Raw genomic sequence first — 19,917 nt, 5'->3', positions numbered from 1 at the left:
TAGAGTCTGTTTGGGGCTCAGGTGGTGCAAGTTGCACTATGGGAGTGTGGCGAGTCATGCCGTAATGGCTCTAATTGGTACCGGCAAGCCGTACGCCGAGATTGCTCTTATTGGAGCTGAAGAAGTGTCAGAACGATTCATACCGGGTGAAGTCAGTTTCTTTCTAGTCAGCTGCGTCGCCGCATAACGTCGTTTGGCACTTGTGTCGCGATACAGCCGGCGACGTTTATTCACATCATGGTCAACCCGGCTAACGTATCGTCTAACGCGTCCTGGGGCGATGGAAATGGCACCGTCGCCGCCAATTCTTCCTCTTCCCACGGAGTCACGTCGATTCTGTACCTCTATCCCCACATCGCCATCCCAACCCTGGTCGCAGGGGCGGTGATCTTCCTGGTAGGAGTTGTGGGGAACGTGGTGGTGGTCGCCAGCGTGCTCCGCTTCAAACAGGGCGGCATATACTTCTACCTACTGAGCCTGTCGGTCGCCGACTTGCTGGTCCTTCTCTTCGGCCTGCCTATAAAAATCGCGGAGTGGTTCTTCCTGTCCGAGTGGGTGCTGGGAAAGGCCATGTGTAAGATCCTGGCGTATCTACAGATGCTGTCTTTCACCGCCTCTGTCATGACTTTAACGGCTATTGCAATCGAACGGTAAGGTATAGATTGAATGATTGAACGAACGAATGAATGAATGAACGGTTATGAAGGAATGACTGGATTGTCTACTGCTATGTTGTCTTCAATCCCCCAGACGGAACTACATAACATTTATCAATCATATAGAATTATGTAGAAGTATGTAGAAGTATTTTCCTTTCCATGAAAATGATTTATTATGTACTGTAATAGAAATGTGAATAGGTTATATTTTGTACTTTTGGTTTACATCAAATTTCACATACGACTCGTCTATTCGTCGCTATGTTCTTGTCACATTTGTCTCACGACAGTCGTACGAACACTTGTCGTAGAAAATACTGTTGTCTGGTTCCCCGCATGAGCCGACGGTGAAACAGCTGAAAAACAAGCAAACAACGTTACTTGCGTGGGCGGGGAAGACAGGAAAACAGGATATCAAAATGACGTACCATGAATTTTAGATGAACTAATTAGTTGAATTTGAGATGAACTAATTGGCTTAAGTGTTTTTACGAGGAGTAATTACATCGTGGGTGTCGTTTAGCGTTACCTTTGAAACGTGTCTCACTCCTTAGGCCACACCAATTTAATTTGTTGGTTCTCGGATTTTTTCTGAAAAATATGAAGCAACAGGGTGAAAAAAACAGGTCTAGCCACCCTATTATAGCCCTAAATACTACGATTGAAGTCATGAAGTCAACACAAAAGGCTGAATATAAACTTTTAATCAAACCACTACTTTGATAGATGGAAAAACTGCAACAACTAGAAGAAAGGGACTTTCCTCGAGTGGGAGCAAAATATGAGCATTTTTAGTTGATTCAGAACCAGCATTGTTTTTTTTTCATATCAGAAAAAATGAAAAGACAAATCCGAGAACAAAAACAATACCTCCATTTTTTTACGGAGGTAACACTTTTCAACCCCCCATTTCAAAGCGACAAACGACGGGCGCTAGGCCAGCTGAGGTACTTTATATTTAAGCCAGTACGTTGTGGAGGGAATATGCCGATGTCAATCACAGTGTTTTAAAAGCCGATGTAAGTTACACGGGCATGCATATAGGGTTACAGTGCATGCACATATGTAGCCTGTAAAGTGATATAAAATTCTATTACTTAAAAACTTACTAAAGTGGTATCGACATGTATTCCACCATATTGTACCAACTTCCAGGTCATTTGGTTGTAATAATACAACAAAGGAGCCAAAATGTACATATTTGTCTAAAAAATCATTACAAATTTATCAATTTTATAAATCATTACACAATTTTAAAGTGATATATTCGAAAAATGTGAAAAAAAGTTCTGTGTGCATGTGTTCCAGGTACCTCCATGCCAAATTTCAGCTCATTTGGGTTTAATACCCGGGCTCCAGAACTCAAAATGTACATTTTTTGTATGAAAATGGCAAAAAAACCCAATTGTATTGGTTAGGCATCGGTGTAGTGTGTGAGTGATTGTGTAAATTTAAACATATTGTGGTGTTGGTACAGGTGAAGAAATAAGGTGGTGTGATTGTGTGATGCTGGTGTAAGGTACTGTTGAGGAGAAAGAATGATGCCTGTCTTTATTCAATTTTCACATGATTCTTAACCAAATTTCAGTTAACCAATAAATTGATAATTTTCCACAGGAAATTTGTGATCCTGAACCCGGTGAAGGCCCGTACCCAGCAGGGCAGACACAGAGCGTACCGGGCGCTGCTGCTGGTGTGGGTCATCTCACTCATCCTCAGCTCACCCATCCTGTACCCTGCGGTAAGACAAAACCATTTTTTTCTATTTCAACATTTATCCTATGACATTGCGACGGCTCATTCAATTTTTCAACTTATTTCCATGCCGCCACCAACGTAGACAAACGCACCGACAACAGACATACTCCTGCATACATTTTCACTTGAGTTAAGTGGGGAATTCGTGTAAATTGACTTTCCCATCCCAAGGGCACAGGGTTTGAACTCAGGACCTATTACGCCACACGACTCCACACATAAATCATTGCCACTCCATTATCTTTTCATACACTAAATAATTTTATCAGGATGGTGAGCGATATAGCAGTTAAGGTCTTTTCGTCACAACCTTCGATCTGTTTCTTCCTCTTCTTCCTCTTCTCCAAACAAATAAATTAGATAACCTAGGCCAGACGTCTGCCACCATGGTAACTGGTGCTGTAGCAGACATGTAAGATTGAGTTACATTTTGTGGCAAGACAGAGTTGGAGCAGCTAGCCTCCATATGTCACATATTAATATGTTTGAGGAAGAATAAACAGAGCCGTCTGTAAGGCTAGCCCTAGTTAAACATTCTGTATTTGTTTTGCAAATGCTTCCCTTTAGTTCACTGTAATTGCTGTCGTATGATCGGTTGCTATAGCATGATCCATCAATGAAGTTCCCTTGTTAGAAGGCACCTGTTGCCTGCAAGTCGCCTGCAACGTAGATACTGGTGAAGAGAAGCAATAAACCGGCCTAGAAGGTTGCAAAATTACATCAAAGAGTGCTAGTTTGTGGGGCAGCGGTGTCAGTTCTGAACTGATGGTTTCAGACTGAATCTGCATGTAATAACATACGCACAGTGGTGATCAGCACCAAGGCCAGCTCTATGTGTTAGTGCCGGGTGCACTTTCTTCACTTGCTAAAGTAGGAGCTGCGCAAGGGAATTCTAACTGGTCTGACACTGCATCGATTATATATAATTCAGAACCTTTTACGTGGACGATTAGGTTTAGAATTCCATCTCACGCTATGTGTTTTGAAATGGCGTTTTGGTCTGGTTGTCACTGCAATAAAATGCCCAACGTAAAAGGTTTAGTTCTAAATCTAGACGATATTTAGGATAATGCTTAGATGATATCGCTTCTCACGGGTTCTTCGTGAAAAATACACGTGAGCGTACTATCAGCATCACTGTGCGTATTTGTTGACGAGGCGCAAATGGATCAACTTTTTTTTGCATTTGAACAGGAATTCCACGGGTAGCATTTTCAGGAAAAGCTAAAACAAATTAAAAAAGCACCTCAAGTACACCAATTCACGTGAAGGGAATACAACCCTCCTAATGCTGAGATCACATTTCCAAACCGGGGCCCGGCCGGGCTGTTTTGATTAACGAAAAATCAATAGTTTATATCGGTAATATACTAGTACGCAAATAGTTCCCATTATAATTTTTTTCAATTTTTTGGTGCTTCGTTGTCTAGTCTACTTTTCGTTCCATAAGACTGCCCGGCCGGGCCCCGGTTTGGAAATGTGACCTCAGCATGAAAACATGTATATTTCCATGCAGACGACGAGGCTGTTTGAAGGTGGAGACGGTGAGCAGGTGTGTCACTGTGTGCACGCCTGGCCGGCCCCGCTGTACGGCCGCCTGTACGCTGTCTACAACTTGGTGGTGATACTCGCGGTGCCGCTATGTGTCATGACGTACATGTACATCCGGTCTGGGCACGAGGTCCTGGTCGCCAGGAAGGGAGGCTACCAGGGGACCAAACACGGACGGAAAGACCGGAACATGTAAGTCGCGGACTTGTGCATTAGGCCATGTTGATTTGATTAAATGGATGACATCCTCTGGGAACCCCGAAACTGATGCGAGCGTGCGAATAAAAAAGTTTGGCCCCCAAAAATGTTGCTTTTATTATGAAATCTACGTGGTCATGAATATTTAACAAATGACACAGAGTGTGGTCAGAGAATAATCTACTCCTCAAATTCATTTCTTTACCTTCGTCTTTTGATGTTAGAATTCTACGATATTGGTATCGTTTTCCAATCTTTTTTGCAACTTACGGTATATATTTGCTTATTTTGCAACTCGGAGGTCAGAGGTCACGATGGCTGCAGGCCATGTTTTGGAGAGCTGCCATGTTTGAGTTTGCAATCCATCAGCATCCTCAGACAGGCAGGCTCCTTCAGGCATGCAAGCGATGCTATCATAGTAGTTAGGGTTTACAGTAACTTTATGTTATATTTTTGTTTTGTTTTTGATAGTTAGTCCTCATTTTTGAAGCCTGCCATTTTTGTCAACAACAAGCCCCCCTCCCACCCCACCGTCTTCTGAGGGAAACTGATTCTACAGCCGGTCCTACTTTCTATTATTATTTTCTTAACGTTTCCTTGTTTATCTACTGGGCTACTTGAGCATCGTTCGTGACCTGAAGTGAAGCTTTCTGACCACGTACCACCAACCTGACTAAGGTTAAATAGTAGACGGTCAACGGCCTCAGGCGAGGGCGGAAGAACTGCACCCGGCTCTTCGTGTCGGTGAGGGCGTCCCGGAGTTTTGCTATGCATACCGGCTCGGCCAACGAATGCGGCCATCCAACTTGGTCAGGACGTCGGACCTGTTCTGCCTCCTGCCTGCCTTTGGATGGTGGAGAGAGTGGTGGTAGTCCCAAGGCAAGCTGCCATCACTATACCCTGCCTTCTTGTTCACGTCGAGAGCTAAACTCCAAACCAGTATTCAAGAAATTCAACATTGCAAGCTGGAATGTGCGCACATTATGCCCTGGTTTTAACACCTTACCAAGTGCGCAAACACCATGCCGTAAAACAGCTGTGTTGGATAGAGAACTCTCAAGACTCAACATAGACATCTGTGCTCTCTCAGAAACTCGCCTTGCCGAGTCAGGTCACATCCGTGAAGAGGAATATACGGTATTTTGGCGTGGTCTATCCGCTGATGATCGAAGGCTCCATGGGGTGGGCTTTGCTGTTAAAAACAGTCTGTTACCCTTCATCAACCCTCCGACATCCATTAACGAAAGGCTTATGTCAATGAAACTCAACACCTCTTCGGGTCCGGTACACCTGCTTAGTGCTTATGCACCCACTTTACAGGCTCCTGAAGATGTTAAGGATTCATTCTACCAAAGCTTACGAAATGTTCTTGTGAATATCCCCCGTAAGCACCCAGTGTATGTTCTTGGTGATTTCAATGCCAGGGTCGGGGCTGATCATGTTTCCTGGCCTCGCCAGATTGGAACCCATGGTGTAGGTAAAGTGAACGACAATGGGCAGAGAGTGCTAGAGTTGTGTGCCGAACTAGACCTCTGCGTGACAAACACCTACTTCAGCGGCCGCGAAATGAAGAAGGTGTCCTGGAAACATCCCCGATCCGGTCATTGGCATCAGCTGGACCTCATACTGGCCCGTCGTCAGCTGCTTAAACGTGTCCTTCACACTGCTTCGATGCACAGTGCCGACTGCGACACAGATCATGCTCTCATCCGGTGCAAGGTTTGTGTGTCCAAGCCAATGCGACTAAAGAACAAGACGCCTCAGCCACGTCGCATCCCCAAAATGGCAACCCACAACATGAGTGATCCTGGACTGCTTGAGGTATTTAAAGACCGCTTGCAGGAGGCTCTCAACACCCCCACTGCTGACAGCATAACATCCTGTGACGACAAATGGTGTAAGTTACGTACTACCTTGCAGCAAGTAGGGAAAGACACATTTGGTCTCACTACCAGGAAAAAACCAGACTGGTTTCTGGAAAACCTAGACAAGATTGGTCCAGCTTTGGATGAAAAGAGGAACTCCAGGCTGACCTATGTTAATGCACCCAACCCACAGAACAAAGCAGCCATGAAAAGTGCTCGCTCTAGAGCACAATGTGTCCTTAGAGAGGCACAGAGGGTGTTCTGGGACAGCGTTTGTGCTAATGTTCAACGCTGCGACGACCGTGGCGACATTGCTGGTGTCCATGCCGCCCTAAAGTCCGCTCTAGGACCCTCACCTCGGCTGACTGCTCCCCTGAAAGATCATGAAGGTAACATCTTGTTGGAAAAATCTGACCAACTCAAACGCTGGGTCCACCACTTCAGCTCCCTGTACAGCAAACCCGCACCTTTCGATGATTCCGTGCTCGCCTCCATAGAACAGCTACCAGTGATGGCGTACCTGGATGAGGATCCCACCATGCAGGAACTTGAGAGCGCCTTGAAAGTCATGAAAAGCGGTAAGGCCCCTGGGAGTGATGGTATACCCCCAGAACTCCTTAAGCTTGATGTTCCTGTCTTAAAAGAACACCTGCTCGACCTGCTGCTTTCATGTTGGCATGAAGGTCACATCCCACAGGATCTGAAAGATGCAAAGCTGGTGACCCTTTTCAAGAACAAAGGGTCCAGACAAGACTGCGACAACTACAGAGCCATCGCCCTACTCAGCCTGGTTGGTAAACTGTTTGCTCGTGTTGTCCTGAAGAGATTGCAGGATCTTGCAGAAAGAATCTATCCTGAATCTCAATGTGGCTTCAGAAAGGATCGTTCTACAATCGACATGATCTTTACCTTCCGCCTGCTTCAGGAGAAATGCATAGAACAGAATAAACCACTGCTGGCTGTGTTCGTAGATCTGTGCAAAGCTTTTGACTCTGTCAGTCGTGAGGGCTTGTACCTGGTTCTCAGCAAGGTGGGCTGTCCTCCTAAACTCCTAGCCATCATCAAGGCTTTTCACGATGGAATGTCAGCCCGTGTAGACTTTGAAGGTGACATATCTGAACCCTTCTCAGTGAGATGCGGAGTAAAACAGGGGTGCGTGTTGGCGCCAACTCTTTTTGGCATCTTTTTATCCACTCTCCTATGGATCGCCTTTCCACTCCCTGAAGGCATCGCCGTCAGCACTAGGAGCGACGGAAGCCTTTTCAACATTGCGCGCCTCAGGGCCAAGTCAAAAACCATCACTGTCTTGTTACGGGAACTTATGTTTGCTGACGACGCAGCATTATGCTCTCATCGTGAAGCAGAACTACAAGGCATGTGTGATGCTTTCAGCAACTCCTGTGACAAGTTTGGTCAAACAGTCAGCGTGAAGAAGACAGTGGCCTTCTCCACCAATGCACCCCCTCCGCACATAACCATAAATGAGGCTACTCTCAACACGGTAGAAGACTTCCGGTACCTTGGTTCTACTGCCTCGTCGTCCGGAAAGCTAACCCGTGAAGTTGACACCAGAATCGGTCAAGCTGCCAACCTCTTTGGGAAGCTGAAAAGTCGCGCTTGGGATAACAAGTATCTGACTATCCACACCAAGGTGCGAATATACCTAACTTGTGTTCTGTCAGCGCTGCTCTATGGTAGTGAAGCCTGGGCCTCTCACGCCCATCTTGAAAGAAAACTTAACAGCTTTCACATGAGGTGTCTCAGGAAGATTTGTGGGGTCTCATGGTCTGACAAAGTTCCTAACCTGGAGATCCTCAAAAGATGCGGCACCACGAGTCTGTATCCTATCCTGAAGCAGCGCAGGTTACGCTGGTTGGGTCACGTGTCTCGCATGGACCACTCGCGTCTACCACACCAGGTACTGTATGGTCAGCTGGCAGACGGCAAGCGCGACAGGGGTCGCCCAAAGCTCCGCTTCATAGATGTCTGCAAGCGGGACCTGAAGCTTTTTCACATTGGTGCCAACTGGGAGCACCTTGCACAAAACCGCACTGCATGGCGGTATGCACTTCGCCAAGGTGCCAAGAAACTGGAAGATGACCTGGTCCAAAATGAGACCACAAGAAGGCAAAAAAGACACCATCCTTCTGCAACTCCCGCTTTCACCTGCACAACCTGCGGGAAACTCTGCAGGAGTAAAGCTGGGCTGGCCGCACACGGACGAGCCCATCGACGTTGAGCAGAGCGTCTGCTAAGACGAAAAGGAGAAGAAGATTTTGCAACTGTTTTGTACGATTTACAGTGTTGTTAATTTTTTGGGGGGAAACGACCGAAAATTCATGCGGGCGCGGATGTCATCCATGTACTAGTAATCAAATCAACATGGCCTTATATAATAGTTTGATATCAAATACATCTTTTCCAATTTTTTTTGCAACTTCCCGTCATTTGTGAATTGACCTGTTTGATACACCTTCTTAGGGGCTCTATGGCAAAATTGATGAACCGGAGGAAAATGGGAAAGAAAAGAAGTCGAGACCCCGTGGATCCAGACTCGGACAATGTCTTAACAGCTCACAGACGGGGAACCCTGTAAAGGTAGGAGACGCAATTTTCTTCATCATTTTATACTCGAAGCCTCAATATATATGTAGGGTTTAGAAGACCATCACTAAGAATATATTATGAAAGTTAAAACCTTATAGAACTAGAACTATATAATCAATGAAAAAAAGATAGCACAGGAAATTTAAAAGATACAAACGTTCTAAATTTCTTACGAGGGTATGAGGTTCCAAACTTTTTAATAAGGTTTATGATGTCAAACTTTGAAAATGTAGGAATCTTGTTTTTTTTGGGCCCGCCTTGTTTTTTTTCGCCCTATCGCATTAGATTTGGAGCCTTCGGAGGATGTCATCCATAAAATGTACTTGCTGTGGCCTAATATGTGATAACGGTGGTGTCTTGGGTTACTTCTTGAAGGTGATCAAGTTCATGATAGGCCTGGTGGCGGTGTTCACGATCTGCTGGGCGCCGAATAAACCACCAAGTGAGCGTAGCGAATATATGTGATAACGCCCTGTCTTGGGTTTCTTCTTGAAGGTGATCAAGTTCATGATAGGCCTGGTGGCGGTGTTCACGATCTGCTGGGCGCCGAATAAACCACCAAGTGAGCGTAGCGAATATATGTGATAACGCCCTGTCTTGGGTTTCTTCTTGAAGGTGATCAAGTTCATGATAGGCCTGGTGGCGGTCTTCACGATCTGCTGGGCGCCTCTCCTCATCTACAACCTGCTCATCAAGTTTGAGGTGATCTCTCGCTACACCCAGACGGCCTACATCCTGAAGCTGGCACTACATCTCCTGGCACACTCCAACAGCTGCGCAAACCCCGTCTGTTACGCCTTCCTCTCAAGACATTTTAGGTAAATGCACCGATCCTGACTGTTCATAATAATTATGAGATCTTATGAGTTCAACCAATGACTAGAAAGGTAACATTTGCAAAGAAAATGCAAAATGTTTACCTTCACTTGGTGTAGCATAACAAAGTACTGAAGTTTTTTAATAATTTTTATGTGTTTTTACGGTGGTACATTGTAGACAGGACTGTAGGATCGGTACCGTAGTACCTTCGCCAAGAAGTGCCGTTTGTGTTTGCATGTGTTTCTCTTTTTGCGTTATTTGCTCGGTCATAATTTCTGTTACCCTACAGTGTTGTTGAACAAGAAACAAAAATGAGACTATTCTCTACAAAATGAGTACCTCTACATTTCCTTCACAGAGGTATCTTCAGGGTGAGTTGCAGATGCCTGCCCTCCAGACTACGTGGAAAGCCGCCCAGCGGCAACTGGATGGCCAGTCGGTCAACAATGCTGAGGGCCACAACAACCGGCAGCGGGCCAGGCAGGTCCAAACCGTCCATTCACATGGACAGAGCAACCTACTCACCCAGCAATTTGAGCAGAAGCACGGGGTACACGAGCAGCAGTGCCACCTACCCACGTCGATGGAATAGCAGGCACGGTTCCCCCAAAGACAGAAGAACATGTAATGTTACAAGCAGTTCTAGTTCATATGAGGGCGCAAAACTACATGTTACACTCCACCGCACATGCTCGCTTACAATAGAAACGACATCCAAATATCCAGTAGAACCAAAACATGGAACTGGGAAAGTCGACAGCAGACAGTACAAGTCTGCGAAATTTAGAAGACGACTTCAGTTATCTGACAATCTATCCGAGAGCGGAGTATTTGGCGAACAAGATCAAAACTATGAGTTAGCAACTATTGGAGAGTTAAGTAACCAGGTCCTAAAACCAGTTCATTTTGAAACTTCGGTGTAGAAGGCAAACGGTGAAGTGACGTGGGGGAAATATTTCTGTCATCAAACCCTGTAATTTAATGTCGTTATCTGTTGTTGTCATCTTGTATGTATTGTTTTCAGTAGACTGGGCTCCAGAGAAACAGCATTTTAAGCTGTAAAAAAATTCATAAAACAAATAAAGAAAAAAAAAGCATTATACATTTCTAACATCTGAAGCGTAAATGCTTTGTAAATAACTTCTTTCTGTTACCCTTAAATAAATTTTATGCTTGGTGTTGTCTGGATAAATGTGACATGTATTTCTTGAAAATGTAAGTACATGTAATCGTATATCTGTAGATATATGTACATGTAAGCCAGTAACGTTCCATAAGGTTCCTTATTTGTTGTATTCTGGCTGTTTAAAGCATTTAAATATATTAAGAATATAAATAGATATTAGAGGTTCAGAACGAATTATGTGAACAGAAGTACAAAATTTCATGTTGTTTCTGTTAGTATACGTTCTTGTATGGTGATGGTTCTGTCTTTGGGAATAGCCCATTAGAAAATAATAACTGCCATGAAATATTACAAATTTGTACACTTTTACAAGAAGCAAGTTTGGTGACCAAGTAACATGGCTGAAGACAAATAAACATGCTGCCTCAAGTGTTTATCTGCTGCCACAGTTATTGAGAGTTATCAGAGTTACAAGCGCTGTGATTGGCTGCACGACTGGGGGGGCATGAAATTGGATCCTTGTATCTACTTGGAGATTTTGGATAAGGTCTCCAAGCAGATGTTGAGGTGACTCACACACACACACACACACACACACACACGCACATGCACACACACAAATGCAAACACAGACACACACACACACACGGACATACACATGGACACACACACACACCCCATTTTTCGTGGAGGTAAATACAATGACCATAAAATCAATCTCAGATAAAATCAGCAGACATTATCATAATTGATATTTTATTCTACATATCTTCTCTTTGGTAAGTCTTTGCACAATCTCAGAACCACCATATCCATGCACCATTGCATAACACCTAAGAGGACATCATGCATCAGTAATAATGCACTTAAAGGGCTTGAATATATGTTACTCAAAATGACCCAATCTCACCTTTATAATAACACCATGATCATTTATACAGTGCACAGTAGACAGCTCAACAATAGTGCACAATTAAACGAAAAGATAACATTCATAGGCAACAACTTAATATAAGTTGATAAGCACATATTTTGTTCAGATTATTTGGTGCATAAATACATGTAACACCTAAGTCAACATCTTATCAACAACACCTTAACAACCAACAAGCTGGCTGACCAAGTGTAGAAAAATTAATATTGTTTGCATAGATCGTCCATATTTACATGTCTTCCCTACTTCCATAAGTTAACATACTACTAACACTGTTGAACTTTCATGCTGACAATTAGTTTGAGTACATAGCACTATTCTTTTAAGCACTTCTTACATACATGTACTGGTAAGCCTTAACATTAGCTACAGCTTTGTATTTATAGACATACAGTTACAATTCAATTATTTGTACCATCTATGTTTAGCAATTTGCATATCTGTCAACAGTAATTATACTGTTGTGTTATGCCCTTATAAGCATGTTAATTATCTTAACAATTAGCCTATTAGCCAGAAAGTAACCAATTGCCTATACAAACACTGTATTGTTCCTTTCCACCTAACTATAGGGTATTGCAGTATTAACACGTAAGGCTGTATTATGTAACAATATATATAGGATGATATAAGAAGTAAACTGGTCATTTCTTTTAAGTTGAATCAACAATAATTCAGGAAATATAACTGCCAAAATATGATGCCTAACAAGTGTGTGTGAAAGCTGGAAACATAGCTGTCAGCCATGTTTGTTTACATTCTGGCAGTTTGTGGTGGCACCACAAACTGAGTGTCAGGTGTGGGCTGTTTTATTAAGCCATAAGTGTCAGAAATCTGAAATAATTGCACAAATATGCTGAAAAGTGGAAGTACATTACAATCACACAAAGATTATTTCAATTAAAATATTTTAATTTTTGGTGAAAAATGTTACATAATGCCCCCTTACCACATCAAGTAAGGTACCTTTTTGGACCTGAAAGTCTACTGTATCCGATCCAAGCTCACCATGCAGGTAACTATAGACCTAGCGTGACTTGACCCCTCAGCTCATCGTGCAGGCAGCTCCAGACCTAAGGTGACCTGGATGGCCTGTAGGTGCTGGATCTCCCGATTCATGTTCTGTCTGGCCTGTTTCTCAAACTGCTCCCGGAACTCTTTGGTACTGAAGATATTGGCTGTTTCTGACATCGACTTCTTTAGAAACTGGAAAAAATACAATATGTACAAATTTTGTGCAAACAAATTCATAAATGACATCAGCATGTTATCATAGTACAATGATCTAGCCAGCTCGAAATTTTTTTCCATCAGCCCTGGTTCATAATCGGATGTGGGGATCACAAATGGCTTAAACACATCAAGTACAACTAAAAAACATATTACATCAATCTCTCACCATTGCTCTTCTCTCCTTGTACTGGTCCAGAGGAATGTGAACATACTCCTGTCTGATCTGTTCTGCATACACATCATAATCTGTAGACAGAATAAAAACAAAATTACACGATAGTAACAGTAAGGTCCTGAATTCAGAACCTTGGCGTGTTGCTCACCCAACATGTACACTACTGGAAAGGATTGCAGTCATGTTAACCCATGGTCCACTGTTTTCTGTTTTTTCAAAATGAGCTAGAGGAATTCCCTAATGTTACAGTGAACCTATAAATGCTGTATATACCAGTAAAATTGTAGCTCAACTGTTCATCTAGTTCATTTTAGCTAAGATGACATTCACTGTACTGTTATCACTTTTGTTCTTATTCCTTACCTTGTTCAGGCCAGCCCAACACAGACATGTCAAAATCCAAAAAGTAGTGCTCATCTTTTGTGCCATATCTGGAAAATTACAATAAGAAAAAGTCATATAACTGTCTGTTGACAAGCTGTATATGTATGAATAAGAAGAACACTTGTCTAAGAAGACCACTTTTCCTCAGTCCCCTTGGTGGTTGTCTTAGACAAATTTGACTGTGTCTGTCTGTTGACAAGTTATGTATGAATGTGTTGGTAAGAGCTGACCTGTCCTTGTGCCTGTGTTCCTCTGTAACATGCTCCTTAGTCAGCATGATGAGCCTCTCTGTCTCACGGATACAGTCAGGCGGCTGGAACATCAGCATACACATCAGCAAAACTATCATGAAAATGTCAGACAGACACTCGAAACATGTGGTATGACTAGATGTCTCTACTGTACATGTACAATTGTACACAGCTCCAATTTCATCTGTGCCTTCTGTACAGCAACACTATTTTCTCATCACTCATCAGCATCTACTAGTGTAGTAATAACACAGTAGGTTCAGAACCACGGACAGATACAGGTCTTGATGGGCATTTCATAACAACAAAATGCACAGACTATAATGGGGGTGAGACATAATGAAAAGGGGCAATTGGCATTACAAATAACTGATATGGTTAACATGTCAGTCACCTTTTGCAGATTCTCAGTGGCAAAGTGGTGGAACATTTCTGCACTTCTGGCTTCATTGTCCGAGGCCTTGGCATCATAGACAACACTAGGAAATAAAACAATTATTTCAATGAAAGAATGATGTGAATGACGCTGAAAATTGGAAAATACAATGTAATTAGTAAGGTTTATAATATGACTCAATTATGAGGAATTTGAATATTTTCTAATGTGTTTGTGCATTATGCAGGAGGATCAAAAGTCATCATATAAATAATTTTGGGCTCCAGTGAAAACTATACAGTGGAGACCTATAACAGCTATAAAACTATAATGTTACAGATATAGATACGTAATCAGCTGTACTTACTCATGGAAGAAAATAGCCCATGCCACAGCATTCCTGTTTTGTATTTTGTCTTGGTGCCTGTCAAAGTGCTGAAACATACTGTAGATGTGGGACAAGTTGTGATAGAAGCGCCATGGTTCACAGTATCTGGAAGACATAAGCATGTACCATTAAGAAAGTTGTGACAATTAATGCTTTTGGTGCTATTTGAGGGTGTGTGTGTTTGTAGACGGCAGAACTGACAAGAAGTTTTGGATGGATGGATTCATATACATGTAGTAATAGTAGGTGTTGGCAAGGAGGAGTTTGGCAATTATGGACCTCCTGGCAGCTTTCCTATTACTCAACCCTCCTGTTACTCAAATAACCACCTCTTAAACCGTCTTGTTCGCTGCGCTCACTCGGTGGTTTAAACATTGGTTGATTAGGAAATGACCAGGCCTTGTTACATCATGTACGCATTGAGGCGGGTCATCAACCCTTGATTTATCACACAATTTACACCTCGGGCGTGTTGTGGACTACTAGACGTGGTAACCCATACCCTGCCGTGCGCCTCACCTAGCCTTGACAACCCGCCACCAATCCTGGCGCGCCTCGGTCGTCCGGATTCTGTCCCGAGAACACAGCTCCGTCCACCGCTCGTACAGCGGCGCCTCCACGGTCGCGCTACCGGACATGGCACGGACTCCAGCCGCACCAAACACGCCTACACTCCGTCCACAAGACCGGACCAGCAGGCAGATCGACATGATTTTTGTTGCTTGGCCTTGGGGTGGTGACGCCCCTCCTCTTCAGACAACACACGACGCAACATCGAAATACGGGGATATCAGCAAAAGACAAGCCCCTCAATGTCCTTCAAAAGGCTCTAATAGGGCAATACTGAGCGCTTTCCCCCAGGGAACTCTCGCCTGATGCAATTTCTATCGATTTGCCCCAGAAAAATAGTCAACGAAACGCAATCACCGCTCAAACAGTTGTTTGACCCTTAGTAACCCCAGTGACCTACGTGAAAATGTCATTGGACAGTTAGATATAACCATAGGTACTATTTATAAAAAAAATTTATCCTTTTTTAAAAATCATTTCAAATATCAAACACCATATCAGTGTTATGTTTATATACTATAACGTTCTTTTAGAACGTATATTGTGTACTTTTTGCTAACAAAATTGAACAGGATAAAATAACGAAGAAACATACAACACCCCTATTATTTGAATGGAATAGAGCAGGACGCAGTGCGCATGATCAGAAAGAAACTGGAAATGTGACGCAATGTGTCAGCAGCTTCTTCCCAAGTTTTTATATTTTCACATTTTTAAGCAATATATACTAGTACTAACCGTTACATGTTACGCATAACTTGATATAATGTTACATCAAGGAATACCAGATCTATAAGTAGAATCAGACTATTTTTGTATGGCAGCAGTGGTGGAAAATATTTGGGGTTGGCTTCTGAATCAAAAAGTTGCAATAGAAAAGTACAGCAAGACTGTATCAGATGCTGATAAGACGAGAAGCTATAGTTGTAAGGAGGAACTGTTTAACATAACTCAGCCACACATCACTGTGGACCACAGAGGAATGGATGGTGATGGGCTGGAGGTGGTTACCATGGGAACCAATAGTGGTCATGGAGAGGAGGAAGAGGCGGAGCCAATGCACAGGAAAAGCAGGGTAAGGAACTGTTCCAAATTTGGCTGATGATGTCTCAACTTTCATCATATAAGGCCATAAAGAATTAATTAATTGTTGAGTAGTGAATTTTCACCCCTCTCTGTTCTCTGGTTTAGTAATGATGATAAGTGAGCTGATGTAATTTTTGTTTTGTTTATTGACTCCACAGAAGAGAAAAAGAAAGAGAACAACTGATTTGAATTCAGGAGAGACTGCTGCTATGGAATATCACAATCAGGTTAGCAACCATGTACCATCTTGGCTTTGTTAAGTGTAGTTATCTCTAAGGAGATGACGTAGGATATATCATCATTGTCAGTCGGCTGCTGGACACACACACACACACACACTGACACACATACACATGTGTACACAGACAAACATACAAACAAACACAGATGCACCCAAAACAATACTCACGCCTTGTTCATGGACTGGTATTATTAGTATGTAGGTTATATTTTTTAGTAAGACATCAGAAATACTAGCACTGCTTCAGTTTTATGATATACCTGTACTAAACTGTATGTATCTAGAAATGCCAGGGCAATGCTTAGAATCTAATTTTAAAATCACTTTGGTTCATATCAGATCAGGACAAAGTTGATACAGGCCCATACTGCATTTCTGTCACTTGGGAGAGCCAATGGACTGTTTGAAGACTCCTCTGATGATGTTGTTCCTGTTGGGAAGCCAGTCCCGGACTGGGGGCCTGGAAACTGCCTGGCAGAACTTTGTGACTTGGCCAGACTAACAGAAGATGAGAAACCACTTGTTCTATCACAGGGTACGTATGATTTTTCATCATGTCATACCTGGGCCACAATAACGTTTGAAGTATGTGTGCTAATTACATGTACAATGTTCCCGTATCACTCACGGTTTTAACAACAGTTGTCACATAACAGAGTTGAATTGTCTTTTTTGTCTTCTCAGGAATACCTTCAGAAGAGTCCAGAGATATTTTTAACCGACTTGTGGTGGTGGATTCTGACCAGTCAATTGTTCAATGCATGCTGGGAAGCCAGTACTTGCTTCCTCCCAGGTCCTCATTCCTCATGTCAGACATTACCAGGATGGAGCCCCTCATACAGGGTAGGAGAATCCAGCAACAGACATAGGCAAATTGTAACAGACATATAGGGCACAGATGTACATGTAGGGCACTTGTACAGTACAGGGTAGGAGAACCTGGGCCTGATCTAGACATACATGTACATGTAGGTCACTTGTAGGAGCTTGCAGGGTAAGAGACCCCAGTAACTACTAGATACACAAAGTGCAGTAGGTCACTAAAGGGTGTAAGAACACAGTACAGAGACAATATCAGAAATGGGCCCCAATCCTTGGATGGAAACACAGTAATACACAATATAATGTAGTCCATTGCACAGAGACAGAAAGGAAGTACATGTAGTAGGCATTCCTTGGTCTCGTAGGACTATAAAAGAAATGTAGGTTTTAAAGTACATGTACTGAGTCATCCCATGTTGTTACAGGAGGTATGAAGTATCACCTGATTGTAATGGACCCACCCTGGGAAAACAAGTCTGTCAAGAGAGGCAAAAAGTAAGCAGCAACTGTGTGTAACTTTGGATTCATGGTATAAATATTTGGAGATAATGCTTGAGAGTCTTTACTTTCTATTTCCAGGATATTGCTATTTTCTTATACACAACCATTCTTCCTACATTGCTTAAGTTTGTATGTCTATCTCAGAGCTTCTGACTGGAGTACTGCTTCTTGCAGCCTTATGTAACCGATGTAGGTGGCCCTCTGTGGAAGGTGTCTGATGGACATTGAAACTTAGAAAATCCCTATATCCTATGTTCTAGTAGGGTGATGAAATTATTTTCGGTATCTCTATTTCTGTAGGTATGAATCTCTGTCAGCATGGCAGCTGTTCCAACTACCAGTCCCCTCCCTGGCTGCTCCAGGCTGTTTGGTCGTAACGTGGGTAACCAATCGGCAGCAGCACATGAGATTCGTCAGAGAACGTCTCTACCCTCATTGGTCAGTAGAGCCAGTTGCAGAATGGCACTGGTTGAAGGTGAGCCTTGTTCTAAGAAAAGAGTTATTTCAGGATTTCCATACAGGATCGAAGGGGCAGCAAAACAGTCTCAAGAAAATGTACAGTCCCCTGAGGTAGCTATGTAGCCAGCCTGAATTTTTTCATCTCAATTTTGCTTTATGTACATGTAGCACAAACAGTCCTACTGGGGTCTGGGGGAATGCTCATCCTGGGAAAATTTTGAAATCTTAACACTCTTTGCTGGTATTCCAGGCTTAGTTTCATGACATATATATATCTTGACATAATCTAGACAAGTCTCTTAATGCTTATCTATATGTCTGTGGGGAAAAAAAAATCAGGACTGAGAAAAGTAGCCATTATGGCAGATGGCTGGCTTATACTGTACCAGTCCTGTTTTTCCATGCATATCTGGTATGCATTGTACATGATTGTGTACTAATGTCTGTATCATTTCAGGTCACAAGAATAGGTGAGCCTGTGTTCCCCATGGATTCTCCTCACAAGAAGCCGTATGAGACAATCATACTGGGCAGGTTTAAGGACCAATTAGAGGGCCCAGGCTCACCTCCACTCTGTGATGTACCCAAACACAAGGTCATCTGCAGTGTGCCCTGTGTCATACATTCCAGAAAACCACAGCTGGACGGTCAGTCTGAGTTCTAGTTTATTTACTTCAAAATGATAATATCATTTTTATTCATGAAATTTACCACATGACAAGTATGTGAAGGTAATGAAAACTTAACTACTCCAACTTCAGAAAAGTTGTATTTTATTTCATGTATTTTATCAACTCAGATGAACTTTCATGTGTGAAGGATTGACATAACTCTGGAAAATGGCGTTCCTCTAGTCTCTGTTGACATTTTGAGATGACAGGTACAGGGAACATGTACCAATCTAAAAGGGTTTGATCTATTTTGCTGCTAGAAGTCTTGCAGAAGTACCTGCCACCATCACCCATCTGCTTGGAGCTGTTTGCCAGGAGCCTTCAGCCAAGTTGGACCAGCTGGGGCAATGAGGTCGGTACATACATTGTACAATCATGATGTACATCAATTACCTCCGTGAAAAATGGAGGTATTGTTTTTGGTCTATTTGTGTGTGTTTGTCTTTCTGCATATTTGTGGTCAGTCTGGTTATAGGAAGACCTTTCCTTTATGAATTGTGATATGTGAATTGGTCTTAGGACAAAGGTTGGGATCAAATGTGGGCCTCCTGGTGGCTGACCTTATTAGTACTATAACAGAACTTAGCCAGCCAGAAATCTGTGTGGCCTACATACACATGTATGATCGATTAATTTCAATTAACTCAAACCCTGTTCCTTGCAGGTCATCAAGTTCCAGCACCTAGACTTCTTCAATGAAGACCAGGTTGAGAAGTCCTGAATGTCTGCTTTATCAGCCAACTGTCCTTCTATGTCTCTTTATTTATTTAGAACAGAAGTTCACACATGATGAAAGGAACATAGAATGGTAAACCAGAAAAGAAAGATTGGGGCTCTCCCCTGGTATATTGCAATATTCTTTGAATAGTTTGTTTTATGTAACTAAATGTACAATCTTTTATATAACTCAATGTACATTTTTTAATTAAAAATTGTGTACTTTTATTATAGACTGAGTCTGTTCATTAATTGGAATTCTTTGTTGTCAACTTTAAGTTAGTAAGGAAGCTAGAATAGCTAATGATTGATTTTTATCAAGCATAGTAACTGTACTGGGGCAACATAAAATGTGGCCAACCTAGCCTCCTTCGCAGTCTTGTTGGGCGTGGGCGTAATTTTTTCTCTGTTGGAGCGCGGAAACCTTCTCTCCGTGGCAAAAGTCCCTCGGCAGCAAATCGTCCCTCGCGGCGGCATATTACTCGCGTCGCTCAGAGAAAAAATTACGCCCACACCCAACAAGACT

General features: G+C 42.7%; 3 protein-coding genes across 4 annotated transcripts; 2 read left to right on the top strand and 1 right to left on the bottom strand.

Annotated features, from left to right (window-relative positions):
• The first annotated feature begins 168 nt into the window (after positions 1-168).
• Positions 169-10,490, top strand: LOC109486374 (pyroglutamylated RFamide peptide receptor-like). The gene is made up of 7 exons (XM_019790204.1): positions 169-650; positions 2,277-2,400; positions 3,934-4,160; positions 7,775-7,808; positions 8,556-8,622; positions 9,246-9,456; positions 9,855-10,490. The coding sequence occupies exons 1-7, from the start codon at positions 238-240 to the stop codon at positions 10,378-10,380; spliced, it is 1,602 nt and encodes a 533-aa protein (XP_019645763.1). The 5' UTR covers positions 169-237; the 3' UTR covers positions 10,381-10,490.
• Positions 10,491-11,322: 832 nt separating this feature from the next.
• LOC109486334 lies at positions 11,323-15,282 on the bottom strand. 2 transcript variants are annotated; one of them, XM_019790157.1, is made up of 7 exons: positions 14,844-15,282; positions 14,304-14,429; positions 13,955-14,039; positions 13,540-13,622; positions 13,289-13,356; positions 12,917-12,996; positions 11,323-12,723 (listed from the first exon to the last, which is right to left on the bottom strand). In XM_019790157.1, exons 1-7 carry the CDS (start codon positions 15,032-15,034, stop codon positions 12,568-12,570), a joined length of 789 nt encoding a protein of 262 aa, XP_019645716.1. In that variant the 5' UTR covers positions 15,035-15,282; the 3' UTR covers positions 11,323-12,567. The 2 variants fall into 2 exon arrangements, with proteins under 2 accessions (XP_019645716.1, XP_019645717.1); XM_019790158.1 differs by having other exon boundaries at positions 14,304-14,381.
• Positions 15,283-15,521: 239 nt separating this feature from the next.
• LOC109486306 (methyltransferase-like protein 4) lies at positions 15,522-19,750 on the top strand. Its single transcript, XM_019790112.1, has 9 exons — positions 15,522-15,969; positions 16,139-16,207; positions 16,561-16,756; positions 16,906-17,064; positions 17,469-17,538; positions 17,845-18,019; positions 18,461-18,650; positions 18,935-19,026; positions 19,339-19,750. Exons 1-9 carry the CDS (start codon positions 15,712-15,714, stop codon positions 19,393-19,395), a joined length of 1,266 nt encoding a protein of 421 aa, XP_019645671.1. The 5' UTR covers positions 15,522-15,711; the 3' UTR covers positions 19,396-19,750.
• The last annotated feature ends 167 nt before the right edge of the window (positions 19,751-19,917 follow it).

Source organism: Branchiostoma belcheri, unplaced genomic scaffold (assembly GCF_001625305.1).
Source record: "Branchiostoma belcheri isolate BF01 breed outbred unplaced genomic scaffold, Haploidv18h27 scaffold8, whole genome shotgun sequence".
Taxonomy (NCBI): Eukaryota; Metazoa; Chordata; class Leptocardii; order Amphioxiformes; family Branchiostomatidae; genus Branchiostoma; species Branchiostoma belcheri.
The sequence above is the reverse complement of the archived record's forward strand: the minus strand, read 5'-3'. Positions and strand labels throughout refer to the sequence as shown.